The 23,991-nt window shown below is 44.2% G+C and overlaps 1 protein-coding gene across 1 annotated transcript; it reads left to right on the forward strand.

The window, feature by feature from the left end:
* Positions 1-2,172: 2,172 nt before the first annotated feature.
* LOC148048726 (V-set and immunoglobulin domain-containing protein 8-like) lies at positions 2,173-19,295 on the forward strand. The gene is made up of 7 exons (XM_087703443.1): positions 2,173-2,203; positions 3,371-3,549; positions 7,625-7,826; positions 11,186-11,350; positions 12,744-12,866; positions 14,441-14,684; positions 18,763-19,295. Exons 1-7 carry the CDS (start codon positions 2,173-2,175, stop codon positions 19,229-19,231), a joined length of 1,413 nt encoding a protein of 470 aa, XP_087559569.1. The 3' UTR covers positions 19,232-19,295.
* The last annotated feature ends 4,696 nt before the right edge of the window (positions 19,296-23,991 follow it).

Here is a 23,991-nt window from a genome sequence, read left to right on the forward strand (position 1 = left end):
GCGATTTGGCTTTTAACGGAAAGGCAGGATTAAATAATAATACTCTGCAGGAATAATTGACTGGACCTAGATGGAATTGGACGATTTGGACAGAAAAACAAGGAAGCTCGTGACAGTGAATCATGCCTTTGCACCCTAAAAGTGATGTTGACCAATTATATCTACCAAGAGCAGAGCGTGGTCGAGGACTCCTACAAGTAAACTGGGGAAGAAGAAAGACACAGCTTGAATGACTACATCCAGAAAAGGGAAGAACCAATGATTAAGGAAGTAAATAAAGGAGGCCTTTCAAAGACAACTAAGTCAAAAGCTGAATACAAGAAAGAAGTAATTGAGAAGCGAGCTGAAAATTGGAAAAACAAAGCATAGCCAATACTTGAAAAGTATTGAAGGCAAAGCTGACCAAAAGCTAACTTGGAACTGGTTAAGATCAGGAGCACTGAAAAAAGAAACAGAAGGCTTTATTTTGGCAGCTCAAGAACAAGCCTTAGCCACAAATTACATGAAGGCAAAAATTCAGCATGTTACCACCAACAGCAAATGTCGCCTCTGTAATGAGAAAGATGAGACAGTCGGCCATTTGATCAGTGGGTGCAGCAAAATTTCACAAACTGACTACCTATAACGCCAGGACCGCGTTGCTAAGATCATTCACTGGAAATTGTGCCAAAAGTTTGGGATTTGAGTACAGCAAAAACCACTGGGACCATCAGGTTGAGAAGGTTTTAGAGAATGAGAAAGTCAAGATCTTGTGGGACTTCAGAATCCAGACTGACAGGCACTTGGCCCACAACACACCTGACATAACAATAGTTGAAAAGAAAAAAAGTATGGTTCATTGACATTGCAATACCTGGAGATGCACGGATTGAAGATAAACAGCAAGAAAAAAATCACAAAGTACCGGGACTTGCAAATTGAAGTTGAGCGACTGTGGAAAAAGAAATTGTGTTATGTCCTGATTGTAATTGGAGCCCTTAGAGTAGTGTTTTTCAACCACTGTGCCGCGGCACACTAGTGTGCCGTGACATAGTGTAAGGTGTGCCATGGGAAATTCAAGAGAATTACTTTATATATAGTCAATATAGGCACAGAGTTAAAAATTTTTAACATTTTCTAATGGTGGTGTGCCTCGTGATTTTTTTCATGAAAAAAGTGTGCCTTTGCACAAAAAAGGTTGAAAAACACTGCCTTAGAGCAATACCTAAAGGCCTACCTCGCTATTTGGAAATTCTAAATTTATCGGAATTGAACATTCTGATTCTACAAAAATCCGCCCTACTTGGAACAACTTATATCTTCCGACGTTACCTTAACAGTTCCTAGGTCCTTGGTTAGGACTCGAGCTGTTGAGCTACCAACCAGCCCCAAAGGCTGTGAATCTCACCAAAGATTAACCAATAATGATAAATAACCAACCTCATTTCAAAAGCTTTGCAGGTATTCAATCAAGATTATATTGACGGTGAGAAGAGCAATCTTTTTCTCGAGCAAAAAGGAAGGAATATTTGGGGGGGCAGAGGGGGGAAAAGGGAGATCCTTAAATGCGATGCGTAAACAGCCGGCAAAATTTGACTCTTTCCAGATAGAACAGAGTCTCTCTCACACACAAACAAACGCTGAATAATTTTATAGAGAACCTTCGGAGATGTCCAGCAAGGGGTTATAAAATAGGTAAGAAGTCAACTGATCAATCAATCAATCAAAAGATTGTAAGGGAAGATGGAAGACACCACACCTCCCAAAATTGCAGCCATCCAAACGCCTTCTTTGTTGGATTGTTCAAAGACTCCGGAAACTAATCAAGGAGAAAAGCAACCTAAATCAAAGGAGTAACTTTTGAACAGTGAGAACAATTTAACCAGCGGAACAACTTGCCTCTAGAAGTTGTGGGTGCTCCATCGCTGGAGGTTTTTAAGAAGAGATCGGACAGCCGCTTGTCTGAAATGGGGATAGGGTTTTCCCGCTTGAGCAGGAGGTTGGACTAGAAGACCTCCAAGGTCCCTTCCAACGATGATGATGGACTTTACAATGTCTGACTCTAATAAATCAGATCTGTACAGCTTCAAATATACCTGGCTGGGGATTGAAGCCACCAAGTAACCAGCTTTGGCAGCAAAATCAGTAGTTTGTCGGCGAGAAAAAAAGAATCCGTCTAACCAGCACGCCATCATGAGGAAGGAATCCGAGAACTTTAAGAGAGGTCAAATAATCAGACATGGGAGGGGAAAACAGAAAAGAAAATATGAAATATATAAGTATATATTCAAGAGCAAGATATAAAGTGGGGTGGGGGAACATAACTAGGGTAGACTAGCGAAGGTAAGGGAATAAGAAATGATATTAAATTATATCTGGGTTGGTGGGAATACTATCCCAAGGGAGTTTTGAAATATACGCCAACAACGATTGAAAAAGAAAGGGAGAGAGAGGAGGAAAGAATGAAAGGAAGATGGTGGAAAGAAGAAAGAGGTAAGGAGAGGAGGATGGAAAGGAGAGAAAGAGAAGGAGAGGGGAAGAAGGGGAAGAGGAAGAGTAGGAGAAAGGGAAGGGAAGGAGGGAAGGAGAGGAGGATGGAAAGGAGAGAAAGAGAAAGAGAGGGGAAGAAGGGGAAGAGGAAGAGTAGGAGAAAGGGAAGAAGGGAAGGAGAGGAGGAAGGAAGGAAGTAGGATGGAAGAAGGGAGGGAGAAAAGAAAGGGAAAATCAGGTGATGTTACAACAGGAGGAAGGGATGCTAAAGCAACTCAAACCGTATATTATAACCTATTAAATGAAATAATAAATGTATAAGAATGATAAATGTAAAGAAGAATAACAATCATGTGAATGTATATACTTAAAATGGTATGTAAGAGAATAAAAATAAAGAATTCTTTGAAGAAAAAAATCAGACATGGGCCCAGGATATCCTGAAACAGGAGGATGAGATGGAATTGGGGTGGGGTGGGGGGAAATCCTGCCTGGGAAATTATAGACCGGAAGGCTAACTCAATCCTAGCTTAAGTTGTAGGATGGATAATTAAACTGCTGACTTGTTTATTATCTTGGAAAGCATGCATTGATTATGAAGAGGTGGGAAGAATATGTCGCTCCAAATATATCACCCAGCTTCCGTTTTCCATCAATCGTCTTGCTGGTAGATTGGGGGAATTAAGCTGACGTAGTTTATCTTGATTTGATTTATCTTTTCTGATAAGCAGGGACATCTGCAGGAGCAGGGGCAAGATGGAAAGCAGTCCTCTATCTACAACCATAATTCCAAACTCTGTTACCGCCACAAGTCAAACCGGGGCAAAGGGAAGGCAGTTGTGTTAGGAAGGCAACTGTATTTCGGAAGGAATTTCACAGCGTGGCGTCTTCCTTTTTCCAGGGGCAGGTCTCGCTGTGAGGATTAACGAAGACGGGCATAAAATCATTTACTTGCCTAAAGGGGAGTCTGTGAAATTGGGGTGCCCCTTTTCTTCAGATCCTGAAGATAACACCCCGGATAATGACTGGGACATTCAGTGGAATCAGGTGAAGACTGGAGCGCATCCCCAGTACAATCCCGTAAGTCAGATATTTTATCTTTTTGGGTTTAATAGATTTTTATTGCTTTTTCCATTTATAACAACTTTCAGTCATCACATTGACATTGCTGTGTCATCATACACATACATACATACATACATACATACATACATACATACATACATACATACATACATACATACGTTGTATTTGTAACAAAGGCAACAGTAAAAATATTGGGTTTCTGTCTGGATGGTCTCTTATGACGAGCCGATAGACAGAGAAAGGAAGCAGTATGCCTCCTCCCATATTTGGGCATATCAGGGGTTGTGACACTAAATACACACACACACACACACACACACGTTGTATTTGTGCTGATAAATAAATAAAGGGAGACTCCCTTTATTTATTTATCAGCACAAATACAACACAAATGTAACAAAAAGGCAACAGTAAAAATATTGGGTTTCTGTCTGGATGGGCTCTTGTGACGAGCCGAAGGACAGAGAATGGAAGCAGTTAGCTTCCTCCCATATTTGGGCATATCAGGGGTTGTGACACTAATTACATATGTCTATGTCTATGTCTATGTCTATGTCTATGTCTATGTCTATGTCTATCTATCTATCTATCTATCTATCTATCTATCTATCTATCTATCTATCTATCTATCTATCTATCTATCTATCTGTAGATGTAGATTTAGATGTAGATGTATAGATAGGTAGATAGGTAGATAGATAGATAGATAGATAGATAGATAGATAGATAGATAGATAGATAGATAGATAGATAGATAGATAGATATAGATATATAGATATAGATATAGATATGTTGTATTTGTGCTGATAAATTAATAAAGGGAGACTAGTATAGATCTATTTCAAGCTATTTAGCTCTCATCAGCTAGCCATACCCTTACTGGGATTCGAACCTGGGCTGTATTACATATTAGGCAGATGTGTTAACCACAAGGTTCTCCTCCTTTATCAGCTGAGCCAGGGAAATAGGTATGTATTTAGTGTCACAACCCCTGGTATGCCCAAATATGGGAGGAAGTCTACTGCTTCCTTTCTCTGTCTCGTCATGTGACGAGCCGATAGACAGAGAAAGGAAGCAGTAAGCTTCCTCCCATATTTGGGCATACTAGGGGTTGTGACACTACATACATACATACATACATACATACATACATACATACATACATACATACATATCAATATCAATCTTATATTGCTTCTCTATTTATATGCATTCATTTCTCGATTGCTTCTTGGCTAAATTAACTTTATTTCTGCTTCTAACCATTTATACCAATTGCTTCAAATTCCATAGTATTCAGATTCTTCTTTGTCCTTTAATCTTAATGTTAATTTATCCATTTCGGCGCAATTTAGAATTTTCTGAATCACTCATTCATCTGGGGGATGGATATTTTAGTTTATTTTAGGCACTTTGGCGGTTTGAATCCCTAGCGCCGCGTAACGCGGTGAGCTCCCATGACTTGTCCCAGTTTCGGCCAACCTAGCAGTTCAAAAGCAGGTAAAAAATGCAAGTAGGAAAATAGGAACCACCTTTGGTGGGAAGGTAATGACAGTGTTCCGTGCACCTTCGGCATTGAGTCATGCCGGCCACATGACCACGGAGACGTCTCCGGACAGCGCTGGCTCTTCGGCTTTGAAACGAGGATGAGCAGCGCCCCCTAGAGTCGGGAACGACTAGCACATATTATGTGCGAGGGGAACTTTTATCTTTACCTTTTAAAATCCAGATGAAGAGAGTTGGAAGGGATCATGTAGGTCATCTAGTCCAACCCCCTCCTCCGCCCAAGCAGGGAGACTTTACCCCATTTCTGACAGTCAACAGGGAAGTCACTTCACACTCGTGTTACTAGCTGAACATGGCAGCGATTCACTTAACAGCGGTGGCGAGAGAGATCGTAAACCTGGCAAAACTTATTTAACAACGGTCTTGCTTGAGGATGGAAATATTGGAGTTGGCTGCGGTTGTAAACTGAGGACTCCCTGATTATAAAATACTCAGAATCGTAACCAAACCACCCAGAGTCGTCAGGTGGAGCGACGGGAGGCACCATTTAATACGTTAAAAAATAAAATACAATTTAGGGGCCACGCCAGTCTTTGTCTCTCTCTCTCGTTCCAAAAAGAGAAAAAAAGTTTTGAACCGCTCCTGCTAACCGACCAGGAAACCGATTCGAAAATATGGTGATTCTCTGGTTTGGGTGGAGATAAGGAAGGGATGGTGGCAAAAGTGCCTGCCGTCTGCACACCTGTGTCCTCCTTTAGAGAAGAAAAAAATAAACAGCAGCGATAGGGAAGATAGGAAAATGTGACATCTCCAACCTCCTCTTCGCCTTGGCATCTGGTAATCTGCAATTTCAATGAGATAATTATCTTTTCACGGTTTGCGATAAACATGGGTGGACTAAAGGCTGTCTCAGTCCTGGGGAATTTGTCTGGAAACACCTTAGCAGCTGCTGAAAGCTTAATCAGGCATTACCTGTCGCCTGGAATTTCTTTTACTCAGGAGGACTAGGAACTTGGGTGTTGCGCGCCTCGGCGCCAAAGACATCCAAGCCCCGTACACTAGAACAACTGGACACAAGGAGAGTTGTTTCCCCCTGCATGCCATCCCTCTGCTAAACAACTAATTCCCACAACACTGTCAAACTATTTACTAAGGCTGTATTAGTATTCTTTTTCTCATCCTTCCTATTAGTACCTGTGGCTGTAACCTTGTTGCTTTTATCTTTATGATTACATTGCTTTATTTAGTTTCCTGGTGTGGTATTGATTGCTTATTTAGCATCCTATGACTATCACTAAGTGTTGTGTCTTATGATTCATAATGAATGTATTTTTTTATGTACACTGAGAGCTTATGCACCGAGGACAAATTCCTTGTGTGTCCAATTACACTTAGTCAATAAAGAATTCTATTCTATTCTATTCTATTCTTCTTATTCTATTCTATTCTATACTATACTATACTTCTTATTCTATTCTATTCTATTCTATTCTATTCTATTCTCTACTTCTTATTCTATTCTATTCTATTCTATTATATTCTAAACTATTCTATTCCACTCCACCCCACTCCATTCCATTCTATTCCATTCTCTACTTCTTATTCTATTCTATTCTCTACTACTTATTCTATTCTATTCTATTCTAATCTATTCTATTATATTATATTCTAATCTATTCTATTCCACTCCACCCCACTCCATTCCATTCTATTCCATTCTCTACTTCTTATTCTATTCTATTCTATTCTATTCTATTCCATTCTATTCCATTCTCTACTTCTTATTCTATTCTATTCTATACTTCTTATTCTATTCTATTCTATACTTCTTATTCTATTCTATTCTATTCTATTCCACTCCACCCCACTCCATTCCATTCTATTCCATTCTCTACTTCTTATTCTATTCTATTCTATTCTATTCTATCCCATTCTCTACTTCTTATTCTATTCTATTCTATTCTATACTTCTTATTCTATTCTATTCTATACTTCTTATTCTATTCTATTCTATTCTATTCCACTCCACCCCACTCCATTCCATTCTATTCCATTCTCTACTTCTTATTCTATTCTATTCCATTCCATTCCTATTCCTATTCCATCCCTATCCCATTCTATTCTATTTTCCATTCTCTCTCCAATTTTCTTTCCTTCCTTCCTTCCTTCCTTCCTCCCTTCCTTCCTTCCTTCCTCTCTGCCCTCACTCTGCTAAAAAAACTAATTCCCACAACACTGTCAAACTATTTACTTGAGACTATATTACTCTTCTTCTTCCCATCCTTCCTACTGCCCATCTCCTTCTCTATGTATAACTATAAACTTGTTGCTTGTATCTTTACAATTTATATTGTTTTACTTAGTTTCCTGGTGTGGTTTTGATTGCTTATTTAGTGCCCTATGACTATCACTAAGTGGATTCTTGATGAATGTATTTCATTTTTCTTTACGTACACTGAGAGCTTATGCAGGGAAGGCAAATTCCTTGTGTGTCCAATCACACTTGGCCAATAGAGAATTCTATTCTGTTCCATTCTATTCTCTCCTCCGTTTTTTCGCCAGCTCCTGGGTTATCATGGCCAACGTATCATCTACCCGGGACCCCCTGATCTCCAGAAACGAGTGGGGTTCATCTCCTCCAACCCCAGCCTCTACGACGCCTCCATGCAACTCCGGGATCTGCAGATGAGCGACTCCGCCACGTATGAATGCACGGTGAAGAAGACCACGGAAGCAACTCGCAAAGTCACCATCACCGTTCAAGGTAGAGTGGAGTGGAGCGGAGCAGAGCAGAGCAGAGGAATAGAGTAGAGTAGAGTAGAGTAGAGTAGAATAGAATAGAATAGAATAGAAAAGAAAAGAAAAGAAAAGAAAAGAAAAGAAAAGAAAAGAAAAGATGAATGGAATGGAGTAGAGTAGAATAGAATAGAGAATATGGAATGGAATAGAATAGAATAGAAAATATGAATGGAATGGAGTAGAGTAGTAGAGAATATGGAATGGGATGGCATGGGATGGAATAGAATAGAATAGAATATATGAATGGAATGGAGTGGAGTGGAGTAGAGTAGAGTAAAATAGAATAGAAAAGAAAAGATGAATGGAATGGAGTAGAGTAGAATAGAGAATATGGAATGGAATGGAATGGAATGGAATAGAATAGAATAGAATAGAAAATATGAATGGAATGGAGTAGAGTAGTAGAGAATATGGAATGGAATTGGATGGGATGGGATGGGATGGAATAGAATAGAATAGAGTGGAGTGGAGTAAAATAGAATAGAATAGAAAAGAAAAGAAAAGAAAAGATGAATGGAATGGAGTAGAGTAGAATAGAGAATATGGAATGGAATGGAATAGAATAGAATAGAAAATATGAATGGAATGGAGTAGAGTAGTAGAGAATATGGAATGGGATGGGATGGAATAGAATATATGAATGGAATGGAGTGGAGTGGAGTAGAGTAGAGTAAAATAGAATAGAAAAGAAAAGATGAATGGAATGGAGTAGAGTAGAATAGAGAATATGGAATGGAATGGAATAGAATAGAATAGAATAGAAAATATGAATGGAATGGAGTAGAGTAGTAGAGAATATGGAATGGGATGGGATGGGATGGAATAGAATAGAATAGAATAGAATAGAGTGGAGTGGAGTAAAATAGAATAGAATAGAAAAGAAAAGAAAAGAAAAGAAAAGATGAATGGAATGGAGTAGAGTAGAATAGAGAATATGGAATGGAATGGAATAGAATAGAATAGAAAATATGAATGGAATGGAGTAGAGTAGTAGAGAATATGGAATGGGATGGGATGGAATAGAATAGAATATATGAATGGAATGGAGTGGAGTGGAGTAGAGTAGAGTAAAATAGAATAGAAAAGAAAAGATGAATGGAATGGAGTAGAGTAGAATAGAGAATATGGAATGGAATGGAATAGAATAGAATAGAATAGAAAATATGAATGGAATGGAGTAGAGTAGTAGAGAATATGGAATGGGATGGGATGGGATGGAATAGAATAGAATAGAATAGAATAGAATAGAATAGAATAGAATAGAATAGAATGGAGTGGAGTAAAATAGAATAGAATAGAATAGAAAAGAAAAGAAAAGATGAATGGAATGGAGTAGAGTAGAATAGAGAATATGGAATGGAATGGAATAGAATAGAATAGAAAATATGAGTGGAATGGAGTAGAGTAGTAGAGAATATGGAATGGGATGGGATGGGATGGAATAGAATAGAATAGAATAGAATAGAATAGATGGAGTGGAGTGGAGTGGAGTAGAGTAAAATAGAATAGAATAGAATAGAATGAAAAGAAAAGATGAATGGAATGGAATGGAATAGAATAGAATAGAATAGAAAATATGAATGGAATGGAGTAAGTAGTAGAGAATATGGAATGGGATGGGATGGGATGGAATAGAATAGAATAGAATAGATGAATGGAGTGGAGTGGAGTGGAGTAGAATAAAATAGAATAGAAAAGAAAAGAAAAGATGAATGGAATGGAGTAGAGTAGAATAGAGAATATGGAATGGAATAGAAATAGAATAGATAGAATAGATAATATGAATGGAATGGAGTAAGTAGTAGAGAATATGGAATGGATGGGATGAATAGAATAGAATAGAATATATGAGTGAGTGGAGTGGAGTGGAGTAGAATAGAATAGAATAGAATAGATAAGAATAAAACAGAATAGAGATTGGAATAAAGAAGAGAATAGAACAGAACAGAGTAGAATAGAATAAAGAATATGGAATGGAATAGGAATACAATAGAGAATATGGAGAGGAATGGAATGGAATAGAGCTGGAAGGGACCTTGGAGGTCTTCTAGTCCAGCCCCCTGCTCAAGCAGAAGAACCGATATTATCTCAAGACAGATGACTAGCCAATCTCTTCTTAAAAACCTCCAGTGACGAAGCACCCACAAATTCTGGTGTCACGCTGTTCCACTGGTTAATTGTCCTCGCTGTCAGGAAGTTTCTCCTCCGTTCCAGGTTTCTTCTCTCTCCGATTAGTTTCCATCCGTCGTCTCTTCTCCTGCCTTCTGGTGCTTTGGAAAATAAGTTGACACCCCCCCCTCTTCTTTGGGGCAGCCCCTCAAATACTGGAAGACTGCTATCATGTCACCCCCTAAATTCTTCTTCTTTTTCCCCCTGTGAAACCGTGGAAATTCTGGGCCTTGTTTTTTTCAGCTGCAAAGAGAATGGGGGTGTTTGGCAGCACAGTATCGATAGACATTTCGATATCCATCCAAAAAGGATGGATTACTTCTTTCTTACTTTCTTCTTTCTTACTTTCTTCTTTCTTTTCTTTCTTTTTCTCTTTCTTTCCCTTTCTCTTCTTCATCTTCCTTTTTTTCTTTCTCTTTCTTTCTCTTTCCATTTCCATTTCTCTTCTTCTTCTTCTTTCTCTTTCTTTTTTCTTCATTCTCTCTCTTTCTCTCTCCCTTCCTTTCTTTCTCTTCCTTTCTTCCTCTTCCTTTCTTTCTTTCTTTTTCTTTCCCTTTCACTTCTTCATCTTCCTTTCTTTCTCTTTCTCTTTCTTTCTCTTTCCATTGCCATTTCTCTTCTTCTTCTTCTTCTTTCTCTTTCTCTTTTCTTCATTCTCTCTCTCTCTCTTTCTCTCTCCCTTCCTTCCTTTCTTTCTCTTCCTTTCTTTCTTTTTCTTTCTTTCTTTCTTCCTTCCTTTCTTCCTCTTCCTTTCTTTCTTTCTTTCTTTCTCCTTCCTTTCTTTTTCTTTCCCTTTCTCTTCTTCATCTTCCTTTCTTTCTCTTTCTCTCTTTCTCTTTCCATTTCCATTTCTCTTCTTCTTCTTCTTCTTTCTCTTTCTTTTTTCTTCATTCTCTCTCTCTCTCTTTCTCTCTCCCTTCCTTCCTTTCTTTCTCTTCCTTTCTTTCTTTTTCTTTCTTTCTTCCTTCCTTCCTTTCTTCCTCTTTCTTTCTCCTTCCTTTCTTTTTCTTTCCCTTTCTCTTCTTCATCTTCCTTTTTAGAGTTTAGAATTAAGCAGCCAAGGCAAAGGCCTTGTGGAGGGGCAGCAGCAGCCGTATTTAAAAATTAGGGTGGGGGGAAAAATACTGATTTATTGTCTCTGCTTGACCTGTCTAGAAAAACCAGCCGCTCCTCGCTGCTTGATCATTGGTGAGGTCATGTACGGGGGAGACGTCCTTCTCCGTTGCATCGCTGAAATGGGGACTCCGCCGTTCAGCTATCACTGGTCCATGTCCGGTGGCAGTCATCAAGATTGGATGCCCTCAGCAAGTGAGTCCTATGGCCTTCCTGCAGCTGCACCTTGGGCTGGTTGGAAACCGAAGGAGAAATAGGCTGGGAAGATAGACGTCATCCAGCGTATGGCACTCCTTGCCACTAGATAGGATTAAGAAGAGCACAGCTAGAATCCTGCATCCAGCTTTGGTCGCCACATTACCAAAAAGATGTCAAAGATGAATCTAGGACTAGTTTCTTAACCTTGGAAGCTTTAGGATGGGTGGACTTCAATTCCCAGAATCCCACAGCCAGCATGTTTTAAGATGGGTGGACTTCAACTCCCAGAATCCCTCAGCCAGCATGCTTTGAGATGGGTGGGCTTCAACTCCCAGAATTCCCCATCCAGCATGCTTTAAGATGGGTGGGCTTCAACTCCCAGAATCCCTCAGCCAGCATGCTTTAAGATGGGCGGGCTTCAACTCCCAAAATCCCCCATCCAGCATGTTTTAAGATGGGTGGACTTCAACTCCCAGAATCCCTCAGCCAGCATGCTTTAAGATGGGCGGGCTTCAACTCCCAGAATTCCCCATCCAGCATGTTTTAAGATGGGTGGAGTTCAACTCCCAGAATCCCCCAGCCAGCATGCTTTAAGATGGGTGGGCTTCAACTCCCAGAATCCCCCAGCCAGCACGCTTTAAGATGGGTGGACTTCAACTCCCAGAATCCCTCAGTCAGCATGTTTTAAGATGGGTGGACTTCAACTCCCAGAATCCCCCAGCCAGCATGCTTTAAGATGGGTGGACTTCAACTCCCAGAATCCCTCAGTCAGCATGTTTTAAGATGGGTGGACTTCAACTCCCAGAATCCCCCAGCCAGCATGCTTTAAGATGGGTGGACTTCAACTCCCAGAATCCCTCAGTCAGCATGCTTTAAGATGGGTGGGCTTCCACTCCCAGAATCCCCCAGCCAGCACGCTTTAAGATGGGTGGACTTCAACTCCCAGAATCCCTCAGTCAGCATGTTTTAAGATGGGTGGACTTCAACTCCCAGAATCCCCCAGCCAGCATGCTTTAAGATGGGTGGACTTCAACTCCCAGAATCCCTCAGTCAGCATACTTTAAGATGGGTGGGCTTCAACTCCCAGAATCCCCCAGCTGGTATGCTTTAAGATGGGTGGGCTTCAACTCCCAGAATCCCCCAGCTGGTATGCTTTAAGATGGGTGGACTTCAACTACCAGAATCCCCCAGCTGGTATGCTTTAAGATGGGTGGACTTCAACTACCAGAATCCCCCAGCTGGTATGCTTTAAGATGGGTGGACTTCAACTCCCAGAATCCCCCAGCCAGCATGGCCATTCTGTGCATGGATGGAAATCTATCTGCACATGCTCAGGAGCTAATGCCATTTCAACCTCTTGGTACCTGCAGCCTTGTAACCCTTGTGCCTCTCCCTCCTTCAGGTGTCATTCCAGGGGAACTCCAGATCCGGGATCTGTGCGATGACCATGTGGGGACCTACCAATGCAGCGTGGGCAATAACGTCGGCATGGCTTATTGTTCGGTGGACATTCAGTTTGGAGGAGGTAAGGCAAAGCCGGGATGCAGAAAACTGGCAGGCGCAAAAGTGTTTCCACTACCATTCGCTTAGTGACGGTTTGAAGTGGCGGCCCTGAAAAAAAGTGACTTAGCACTGCTTTTCACACACCCGCAGCGTCCCCCCTCCCTCCCCCCGTGGTCACGTGATCAGAATTTGGAAAGCTGGGCAACTGACTCGCATTTACGACGGTCGCAGTGTCCCGAGGACCCGTGTTCCCCATTTTTGTAACCTCCTCCCCCCCCCCCCCGACGAGCCAAGTCAATAGGGGAAGTCAGGTCGGAGTAACGGCTCACAGGATTCATTTAACGACGGCAGTGATTCGCTTAGCGACCATGGCAAAAAGATTGCAAAAGGGGGTGTTAAAAGGCACTTAACAAGAGCTTTGCGTAGGCATGGAAATTCGGGGCTCTCTGGTGGTCGTAAGTTCGAGGACTTTCAGAATTTCCCCAGCCGGACTTTATATAGCTAAAGTTCCCCCCAACGTTTTGTAGCTGAAGAACGATTCTGGTTTGTCAGGAGGCTCACAAAGTAGCTTGAGCCCCTCCGTTTTGCCTCCCACGTACGACCACAATTGAGCCCCGAATTTTTGACGCTAAGTGAGACAGTTGTTCAGGGAGTTTGGCCCCATTTTATGACCTTTCTGGCCACCGTTGTTAAGCAAATCACTGCACTTGTTACGTTAGTGAACCCGGTTGTTAAGTGAATCTGGCTGTTGTGGCCCTCAGATTCGGACAGTGAGGAGGTTGGGGAGGAACCTGGGCCAGTCCTGGAGTCTGGGGAAGGCTCTGAGGAGGGCTCTGTGTCGGAGGCAGAGAGGGGGCCAGGGCCGTCTGACAGTTATCAGCTGCCTTCAGTGAGGCAGAAGAACAGCTGGAGCCTGTTCCCAGTGTGCGCATGCGCAGAGCAGCCAGACGAAGGGAACAGCTAAAGAACAGGGGTTGACTTGGGAGGAAGGCCACAAGTGGACGGTGAATGGCCCCTCCCAGAGGAAGTAAAAGAGGAGCGACAGGGGAGTGGAGTTTGCAGGAGACTATGAGTTCGCTTCATTGGTTTGTGACTCTCCGAGACTCCTGGCCAAGTTTTGCAGAGATCGGCCTGGCAGCTCTCCAAAGCAGATAAGGTCTGTGACCGTAAATCCTCCCTTGAAAGACTTTGCTGGATGGGAAGGAGCAGAATTCACCGTCAATTAATAAAAGGGGCTTTTGTCGGGACAAGGAGTTGGCTTCAGGCTCACGGGAAGCCTCAGTAGGAACACTCCCTTCCCCACTGACTTTGCTAGTCGGAAGGTCGCAAAAGGGGATCGCAAGACCCCGAGCCGTCATAAGTACGAGTCAGCTGCCAAGGGTCTGCATTCCGCTCTTGTGACCGCGGGGGGAGGCCTGCCACGGTCGTAAGTGTGGAAAAACCAGTCCTCAGGCCTTTGTAACTTCGAACACCCAGTAAGTGAACGGTCGTGCGTCCCATACTGCCGGTGGGTCCTACCTCGCAGGGTGATTGTGGCTGCCAAAGGCCGAATCCGCCGCTCCGAAGCTCATGTTGCCCCGCTTGCCTTTGCCGCAGGTTGGAGCCGAGGCTGGATCATCGCGGGCTCGATCATCATCGCGCTGCTGACCATGGCGCTCATCATCGGGGGCGTGATCTGGTGCTGCTGGTGCTGCTGGGGCAAAGGCGGGGGCTGCTGCGGGGACCAGTGTCCCAGCTGCTACTGCGGGAAGGACTATTGCTGGGACTGTTGCTGCAACTTCGGCTCCGAGACCCCCGAGAAGCATCAGCAGTACTCCCAGACCAAGGCCAGCGACATCTGGTGAGCCCCCCCCTGGGCCCGGGGAGTGGGGGGGTGCATGGGGGCGGCCCAAGAGCCCCAGAGATTTCGTCTCCCAATCTACACTGGACCGAAAGTTCTCTTCCAAAGGTCCAGAGCTTCCTCTCCTTCTCTCCTTCCTGCCTTCCTTCTCTTTCTTTCATTCCCTGCTTCCTTCTCTTTCTCTCCTTCCTTCCTTCTCTTTCTTTCGTTCCTTCCTTCCTTCCCTTTCTCTCATTCCTTCCTTCCTTCTCTTTCTCCCTTCCTTCTCTTTCTTTCATTCCTTCCCTCTTTCTCTTTCTTTCATTCCTTCCCTCTTCCCTTTCTCTCCTTCCTTCCTTCTCTTTCTTTCATTCCCTGCTTCCTTCTCTTTCTCTCCTTCCTTCCTTCTCTTTCTTTCGTTCCTTCCCTCCTTCCTTCTCTTTCTTTCATTCCTTCCCTCCTTTCCTTTGTTTTTTCATTTTTCCTTCCTTCCTTCACTTCTTTCCTCTTCCTTCCTTCTTTCCTCCCCTTCATTTCCTCTTCCTTCCCAATTCCTTCCTGTTCCTCCTTTCTTCTCTCCTTCTTTCTTTCATTCCTTCCCTCCTTCCTTCCCTTTCTCTCATTCCTTCCTTGCTTCCCTTTCTCTCATTCCTTCCTCCTCCTTTCTTTTGTTTTTTTCCTTCCTTCCTTCCTTCCTTCCTTCCTTCCTTCCTTCCTTCTTCCCCCTTTCATTTCCTTTTCCTTCTTCCTCCTCCTTCCTTCCTTCCTTCCTTCCTTCCTTCCTTCTTTTTCCTTCCTTCTTCCCTCTCCCACTCATTTTTTCACTTCTCCTTCCTTCCCAGTTCTTCCCTTCCTTCCTTCCTCCCTCTCTCCCTCCCTCTATTTTTTTCTCCTTTCCACCAATTCCATTCCCTTTGGGAAGTGCTACTTCGGAGCTCACTTTCTGGGTGCCTTGTCAATAATTACACACACACACACACAAACACACACACACACGTGTGAGCTGCAGCCTCACACCGGTGGTCTTAACACAGCGCAAAGCCTCCACGCAGAGAGACACAACCTGGTCTGCCTTAAACAAATGAACTCATTCAGATCCCAAGCCAAGTTGAAAAATCTTTTTAATGTTAGCCACTAATATAAAGTGGCTCAGTGGCTAAGACGCTGAGCTTCTCGATCAGAAAGGTCGGCAGTTGGGCGGTTCGAATCCCTAGCGCCACATAACGGAGTGAGCCCCCCGTGGCTTGTCCCAGCTTCTGCCAACTTAGCAGTTCGAAAGCAGGTAAAAAAATGCAAGTAGAAAAATGGGAACCACCTTTGGTGGGAAGGGAACAGCCTTCCGTGCTCCTTCGGCATTGAGTCATGCCGGCCACATGACCACGGAGACGTCTTCGGACAGTGCTGGCTCTTCGGCTTTGAAACGGAGAGGAGCAACGCCCCCTAGAGTCGGGAACGACTAGCACATATGTGCGAGGGGAACCTTTATCTTAAGATCAAGTCTAGCATATTTCCACAACTTGCCCAGCTTGGATAAAACATCCTTTTTTCCTGCTTTTGAACCCCAGCCGGGTGCCTGACAAATTTATTTTGTTAGGCAGGAGAACTTCCAAAGCCATAAAGGGAGGGAGAAACATTACAGGCCCCGGGGAGAAATGGAACAGCAGTGATTAATATGAATTATCCGGAGAGACTTTTCCTTCAAAATAAGGCCATAGACATCCACGGTGATGGGTGCGAAAGGAATGAGGAATGCAGACCTACGAAAAGCCTAACTAGGAGAAGGTAGAATTAACAGATGAATAATAAAAAGCCCTTAACTTGATGCAGCCCTCAGGCACGGAAGAGCAAAAGGCATAATTCTTAAACCACGATTCGTGTTTCGCACGGATTTCCCCCCCAAGCTCTTGCCGACTCCAGAAAGGCAGCCATTAGCGGAATTAAATTCCCTTCTTCCGAGAGGACATAATGGGCACCTGACAAGATGCGTCGGTTAATTTATTTCCGCAGTGATGGATAGCATCACTGCACAAATGCGTGGGTTGGCATTGGGGGGAAGAATCTTTCCCCGACGGGAGCCTACCTGCCTTTAGCGTTGAATCACTTCCAGCACCAGAAGGCAACAGAGGAGGTTGCAAAGGGTCTGGGGAACTCACTGCCCCATGAGGTGGGGGAAAAGGTAGCCGCTTGGAAGAGCAGCTAGGTGGAATCCGAATTCGGTCCGATCTTATGATGACACAGGCTGACTTGGTGAGTTCAAATTGTTCCCTGACTTATTTTTTTTTAAGAACCAAAAAAAAAATGGGTCTCCCACCACCTCTTTTCTCCATGAGGGAGGGGAGGGGAGGGAGGGAAAGAAAGAATGCTCCTGTGGCAGCTCCTATCTCCTTCTTGGCTGATCCGTTCCTCCGTTTTCTGTAGCTTTGCTCTCCCTGGGATGACCACGTTCCTGGACTGACCATTGGTCCTTCCTGGAATAACCATGGGCCTCCCTCCACCTGGATCGTCCAGGGTCCTTTCCCTTCCTTGGGATGACCATCTTCCTTTCCCTTCCTGGAATAACCGTGGGCCTTCCTCCTCCTGGATCGTCCAGGGTCCTTTCCCTTCCTTGAGATGACCATCTTCCTTTTGCTTCCTCAATTGATGGTTTTTCTCCCTGGTTTGACCAAGCTCCTTTCCCTCCCTGGGATGACCATGTTCCTGGACTGACCATTGGTCCTTCCTGGAATAACCATGGGCCTTCCTCCTCCTGGATCGTCCAGGGTCCTTTCCCTTCCTTGAGATGACCATCTTCCCTTCCCTTCCTGGAATAACCATGGGCCTTCCTCCTCCTGGATTGTCCAGGGTCCTTTCCCTTCCTTGAGATGACCATCTTCCCTTCCCTTCCTGGAATAACCATGGGCCTTCCTCCTCCTGGATCGTCCAGGGTCCTTTCCCTTCCTTGAGATGACCATCTTCCTTTTGCTTCCTCAATTGATGGTTTTTCTCCCTGGTTTGACCAAGCTCCTTTCCCTCCCTGGGATGACCATGTTCCTGGACTGACCATTGGTCCTTCCTGGAATAACCATGGGCCTTCCTCCTCCTGGATCGTCCAGGGTCCTTTCCCTTCCTTGAGATGACCATCTTCCTTTTGCTTCCTCAATTGATGGTTTTTCTCCCTGGTTTGACCAAGCTCCTTTCCCTCCCTGGGATGACCATGTTCCTGGACTGACCATTGGTCCTTCCTGGAATAACCATGGGCCTTCCTCCTCCTGGATCGTCCAGGGTCCTTTCCCTTCCTTGAGATGACCATCTTCCTTTCGCTTCCTCAATTGATGGTTTTTCTCCCTGGTTTGACCAAGGTCCTTTCCCTCCCTGGGATGACCATGTTCCTGGACTGACCATTGGTCCTTCCTGGAATAACCGTGGGCCTTCCTCCTCCTGGATCATCCAGGGTCCTTTCCCTTTATTGGGATGACCATCTTCCATTCCCTTCCTGGAATAACCATGGGCCTTCCTCCTCCTGGATCGTCCAGGGTCCTTTCCCTTCCTTGAGATGACCATCTTCCTTTCCCTTCCTGGAATAACCATGGGCCTTCCTCCTCCTGGATCGTCCAGGGTCCTTTCCCTTCCTTGAGATGACCATCTTCCTTTTGCTTCCTCAATTGATGGTTTTTCTCCCTGGTTTGACCAAGCTCCTTTCCCTCCCTGGGATGACCATGTTCCTGGACTGACCATTGGTCCTTCCTGGAATAACCGTGGGCCTTCCTCCTCCTGGATTGTCCAGGGTCCTTTCCCTTCCTTGGGATGACCATCTTCCTTTCGCTTCCTCAATTGATGGTTTTTCTCCCTGGTTTGACCAAGGTCCTTTCCCTCCCTGGGATGACCATGTTCTTGGACTGACCATTGGTCCTTCCTGGAATAACCGTGGGCCTTCCTCCTCCTGGATCGTCCAGGGTCCCTTCCTTGGGATGACCATCTTCCTTTCCCTTCCTGGGGTAACCGTGGGGCCCCCCTCCTCCTGGGCCGCGCAGGGTCCTCCTTTCCCTTCCTCGACTGACCATGCACCCCTTTCTCTGCCCCTTTCTCTCCCTGGACTGACCATGCTCCTTCCCCGCTCCAGTGTGGATGCTGACGCCCCCCCCAGCCGACCCTGCAGCCAGGTCATCAGTCGGGCCAGCAGCCTCCACTCCTTGCTGGGCTATCAAACGAAGGGCGTCTCGTACACTCAAGGCCGCAAGTACACCCCTCCCATCGTCCAGGTCAAGATGAGTTCTCCTCCGGACAGTGACGTCAGCGTGGTCCTGCCTCTCGAGATCCCTTCGCCCCCCGATTCAGAACAAGGGGAGATCTCCGAGCCCTACTACCCCCCCAAAGGGAGCACCATGTACTCTGAAGCCGGCCCCTGCTGCGACCAGATCAAAGTCGATAACATCAAAGGCTCGCGGTCCCAAATCTACTGCGAGCCCCATAACTACACCTCGGCTTGCTCGGACCCCACCGGCCTTCGCTGGAAGGACGGAAACAACCGGCAGTATAAGAGTGCGGTGCTTATGATGAGGTCCTCCAGCAGGGATGGTCTTTTAATATGAGCTGAAGGTGGGGGCGGGGGCCACAAAGACCACCTGTTCTTCTCCATCCAGACATCCCCAGCCCACGAACCAAGAGGCAGGCCAACCCTTTGCTCTTTAGGGATGACGGATCGGGATTTTTCACGCCAAAAGGCGGTAAGTTTTGGCCTGCCAATCCCAGAATCCTTAAACGTCACCTTAATTTTCCCGTCAATTTACCGACTCGGATACTCCCCGTACGAATGAGCCAACCTGCTAAGAAGAGGAGAATCTTCCGGGCAGTCTTGGCAACATTAGAATCAAATAACAGGGTGAGGAGGGACCTTAGAGGTCATCTAGCCCAACCCCTTGCTCAAGCAGGAGACTCTACGGATACCATTCCGGTGAGAATCTCTGCTTAAAAACCTCCAGTGATGGAGCATCCACAACTTCTAAGAAGGAAGCCGTTCCACTGATTGGTTGCAATCTTCTCCCAGATTCCCAGATAGTTTTGATCCAGTGCGATACTGGGGGTGGGTGGGTGGGAATCAAAATAAGTTTGCAACTTTTAAACGATAACCTTTAAAAGTTATCTGCACCGCACAGTAGCCATGAGTCGGGGAGGGAAAAACCAAGAATGTAGGATCGAGGGCAAGAGCGGGATCTTGCGTGAAAATAAAACCTGCGTGATTTTTATCCAAAATAAGCCTGCATTAAATATGACTTAGTCCAAGCAAAAGTGTGTGGATCATGTTGGATGCCTGCCTGATTGGCTCACCCCTAAAGAGCGAATCTTTTCATTTTGCCTCGCCAAAGCTTTATTTGCTTTTTTTAACCGAAAGGCCTGGAGCGCAACCTGAGTTTTTTCCTCGCAAAAGAGCTACGCTCTCTTGTTAGCAAATTCGGGAGCAAGGAAAATCCTTCTTTGCCTCAAGGCAACCCACAAGCATTCAAGAGAAGATTTAAGTACAGAGAAGTCTGCCCTGTATGTGAAATGCACCGAGGTTTGAGAGCAAGATTCGGCTGTCTTTCTTAGCAATATTTTTTTTTTAAAAAGAAAAAGACTTTTTGTAAAAACAGTAGCAGGCGTGGAGAAAAACCCATCAGTATTCATTCAACTGCAAAACCCAACAGGGCAGTGGAAAAATCTTACCTTTAAAATGTTTTACATTGCAATGCAAAATAGGCTTATCCAATAAACCCCATCCAAAAGGAGAATGTTGGATTGCAAACTTTTCACAAATCCGGTCATAAAAAAAGGGGAAAATCCCCAGAATGGATCAATTAAAAAAAAAAAAAAACCTCTAGAAAATACTGCTACTTTTATTTTTTCCTTTTAAAAAGCTTCTGGTGAAATTACACTCTTTGAAAAACCCAGAATTACCGTAGATTATTTTAAATTTATACCTGCTTGCATGGTTTCCCCCCCACCCCTCTATTTCCCCACAATTTCAGGGTTCACTTTTTTTAGAGGCAAGTGTGACTCCATCACCTCTTGCAAAAGCAGATTTGCGGTGGGACAACTTCAGAGCAAAATTCATTGGTCTATATACTCACCCAAACTGGATTATTTGAGCAGTTGCCTCTGGAAACGGGGAAACAAAATTTGCTTCCTAATCGGTCAAAAAATTGTTTGATGGCTAGAAAGATCCAACGATGCGTTGACACCATGTTGTTTCTTCCTATTCTGAAAAACATGGAGCAAGAATTTTTGCAAAATGGTTGCAAAAATCCATCCAATCTATCTGGAAATTCCTGGATTTGCACTCGTGATGGAGAAGGAGAAGAATTAGTGGCACATATATCTATATATTCAGAACCCAATGGACCAAACGAGTTATCTGGCTTAGATAATCTGCCAGCTGCAATTTTGTTGTAAGATTTGTCGTAAAGAAACTCCAAATTTTTTTTAAAAAATGGGCAATTTACAGAGTTGGAAGGGACCTTGGAGGTCTTCTAGTCCAACCCCCTGCTTAGGCAGGAAATATACCGGTACAAATAAGGAATTGCTTCTAGTTCATCCGTTTACACGTGCAACTTTATTTTTTATTATTATTATTTCTTTTCCTTTCTTTCTTTCTTTTTTTTTAAGATACTGTACAGGGATTGCAAAATCTGTAACGAGACAGAACACGCATTCCGCCATTCCTCCGCGGTGCGATCTTGTGTCTGTTTTTTTTAAAAAAAATAACAATAATACTTTATTTTGTTATCTGAAAGTCTTGCAAATTGGGATTTGAATGACTTTAGCATCGGCCTGCTGTCTGTCTGGGTTCGTGTGTGTTTTTAACCAAAAACCAAGTGTGCAGTCTCTAAAAAATTCTTAAAATGTAGTTTGTTTGTAGAGTTTTATGAGTAAGAGGGCCTTTTTCCTAAAATACGGTGCGTCCTTCAGGATTGATCCGTTGTCAATAAATCATCTGCTTTCACTGATGGATGTTGTGTTTGGAGTATTTGTTTTAAGTTCCCTTTTTAATGCTTCACTTCCAATCGGATGTCAGAAATAAAGAGAAGAGGTGTCATTGATCTATCATTCTTTGGGCATGATGACAGCCTTAAAAAAAAAATCACTTAACAACCATGCGACGAACTCAAGTGATTTAGCAACTGGGGAAACAAGACTGTAAAATGAGGCCAAACTCACTTAAACAGCTGTCTTGCTCAGCTACAGAAACTTTGGGATCCTTGAGGGTCGTAAATCGAGGATTTTAGGTATTTTAATCTTGATCAAATAAGCCAACTTTGTATTCCTTCCCTTGGCTGGAATTCATATACAGTAGTTCTTATCTAGGTCTTTGGTGCAAACAGCTGATTTTGTGTTGCAAGTTGTCATCCTAGCATCTGAAGGAGGTGTGTGGGGAGCAACTCCTGTTGTTTGCGGGTTGTGGGTAAAGACACACCGAAACTGATGTGGTTAGAAGTCAGAGGAGGCCAGACTTTTCCACGTCATCGAAAGATCTGCAGAAGTTGCTAGTTTCTCTTTTTGGTTTTCAATCGAGGTGGCCAACAACTTTTCCAACAACTCTTGTGAAGCATTTTCTCACCCAATACAGGTTGTCTTTCACTTACGACCATTCATTTAGTGACTGTTGCAATAGGTAGTCCTCGACTTACGACCCAATTGAGCACAACACTTCCCTTGTTTAGTGAGGCATTTGTTAAGTGAGTTCTGCCCCGTTTCATGACCTTTCTTGACACAGTTGTTAAGCGAACCACTGCAGTGGTTCAGTTAGTGACATGGTTGTTAAATGAATCTGGCTTCCCCCCTTGACTCCGCTTGCCGGAAGGTCGCAAAAGGGGAATCATGTGACCCCAGGACGCTGCGACCGTCGTAAATACGAACCACTGGCCAAGCCACTGAATTTTGATCACATAATCACAACTGTCATAACTGCGAAAAACGGTCGTAACTGCAAAAAATGGTCATAAGTCACGTTTTTCAGTGCCATCGTAACTTTGAACAGTCACTAAACTAAACCGTTGTAAGTTGAGGACTACCTTTACTGAAGAAAGTAACTTACGGACAGTTTTCAGACTTATCACCATTGCAACATCCCATCTAATCAAAATGCAGCATTTGGGCACGTTTAGTGACTATTTAAACGCACTGAAAAAAAGGGACAGGCACAGTTTATTCACACTTACGACCATGTCGGCATCCCCGTGGTCATGTGATCAAAATTCAGATGCTTGGTGAATGACTCGTATTTATGACGGTCGCAGTGTTCCCGGGGTCATGCGACCCTCTTTTGCGACCTTCTAACAAGCCAAGTCAATGGGGAAGCCAGACTCACTTAACGTCCGTGTGATTAACAACTGCAGGGATTCCCTCGCGGCAAGAAAAGTCATGACACGGGGCTCGGTGGGCGAAACTCATCTGACAATTGTCTCGTTTAGCAACGAGAAGTTTGGGGCTCAGTTCTGGTTGTAAGTCGAGGATCTCCCGGGTGGGAAAGTCCACCTTTTCCCCGTCACCTTGACTGCCCAAGATACTTAGATGGTTTCTTCAAAGTGGAAAAACCCAAAGGTGAAAATTCTCCTCGCACATCTGTGCTAGTCGTTCCCGACTCTAGGGGGCGGTGCTCATCTCCGTTTGAAAGCCGAAGAGCCAGTGCTGTCCGAAGACGTCTCCGTGGTCATGTGGCCGGCATGACTAAATGCCGAAGGCACACGGACCGCTGCTCCCTTCCCACCAAAGGTGGTTCCTATTTTTCTACTTGCATTTTTTACCTGCTTTCGAACTGCTAAGTTGGCAGAAGCTGGGAAGCTGGGACAACTCACTCTGTTACGCGGTGCTGGGGATTCGAACCGCCGATCTTTCTGATCGACAAGCTCAGCGTCTTAGCCCCTGAGCCACCGTGTCCCATAAACCCACTGCCATAAATCCCGTCGCGTCTCTTAAACGTGGCCTAATCCGAACGTGGAACAAACATTGTTTGTTTGCCTGGTGACAAAACGAGAAAATCTCTTAGGGCGGCTTGCAATTCAGGTTTATGTTGAATCAGAAAATGGGTCAGATCTGTTTTGAGAACTCAACTCGTTGTCACGTTAAATTTTGGGAGTTTCTCTGGCAGGCCAGCTCATTAGTCGAGCATTTCCTGTGAGAAATACAATCCAGACTGTCAGGGTGTATCAACAGTCCTCGGTTTACGACAGTTCATTTATCGACCATTCAAAGTTACGACGGGAAAAGTGACTTGAGCGTTTTTCACGCTTACGACTGTTCACATGATCAAAATTCAGACACTTGGCTCGTATTAATGACGGTTCCAGTGTCCCGGGAAGTCGCGGGATCCCCTTTT

This window comes from Thamnophis sirtalis, unplaced genomic scaffold (genome assembly GCF_051295495.1).
Source record: "Thamnophis sirtalis isolate CommonGarterSnake01/CBP01778 unplaced genomic scaffold, rThaSir2_p1.2 scaffold_2, whole genome shotgun sequence".
NCBI lineage: Eukaryota > Metazoa > Chordata > Lepidosauria > Squamata > Natricidae > Thamnophis > Thamnophis sirtalis.

Bases quoted from the DNA above. Each gene is read 5' to 3' on its own strand.
- LOC148048726 (XM_087703443.1), top strand. From the start codon at position 2,173: ATGAGGAAGGAATCCGAGAACTTTAAGAGAG. The intron at 2,204-3,370 runs GTCAAATAATCA...TCCTTTTTCCAG, and splicing joins ATCCGAGAACTTTAAGAGAG to GGGCAGGTCTCGCTGTGAGG. The intron at 14,685-18,762 runs GTGAGCCCCCCC...TCCCCGCTCCAG, and splicing joins ACCAAGGCCAGCGACATCTG to TGTGGATGCTGACGCCCCCC.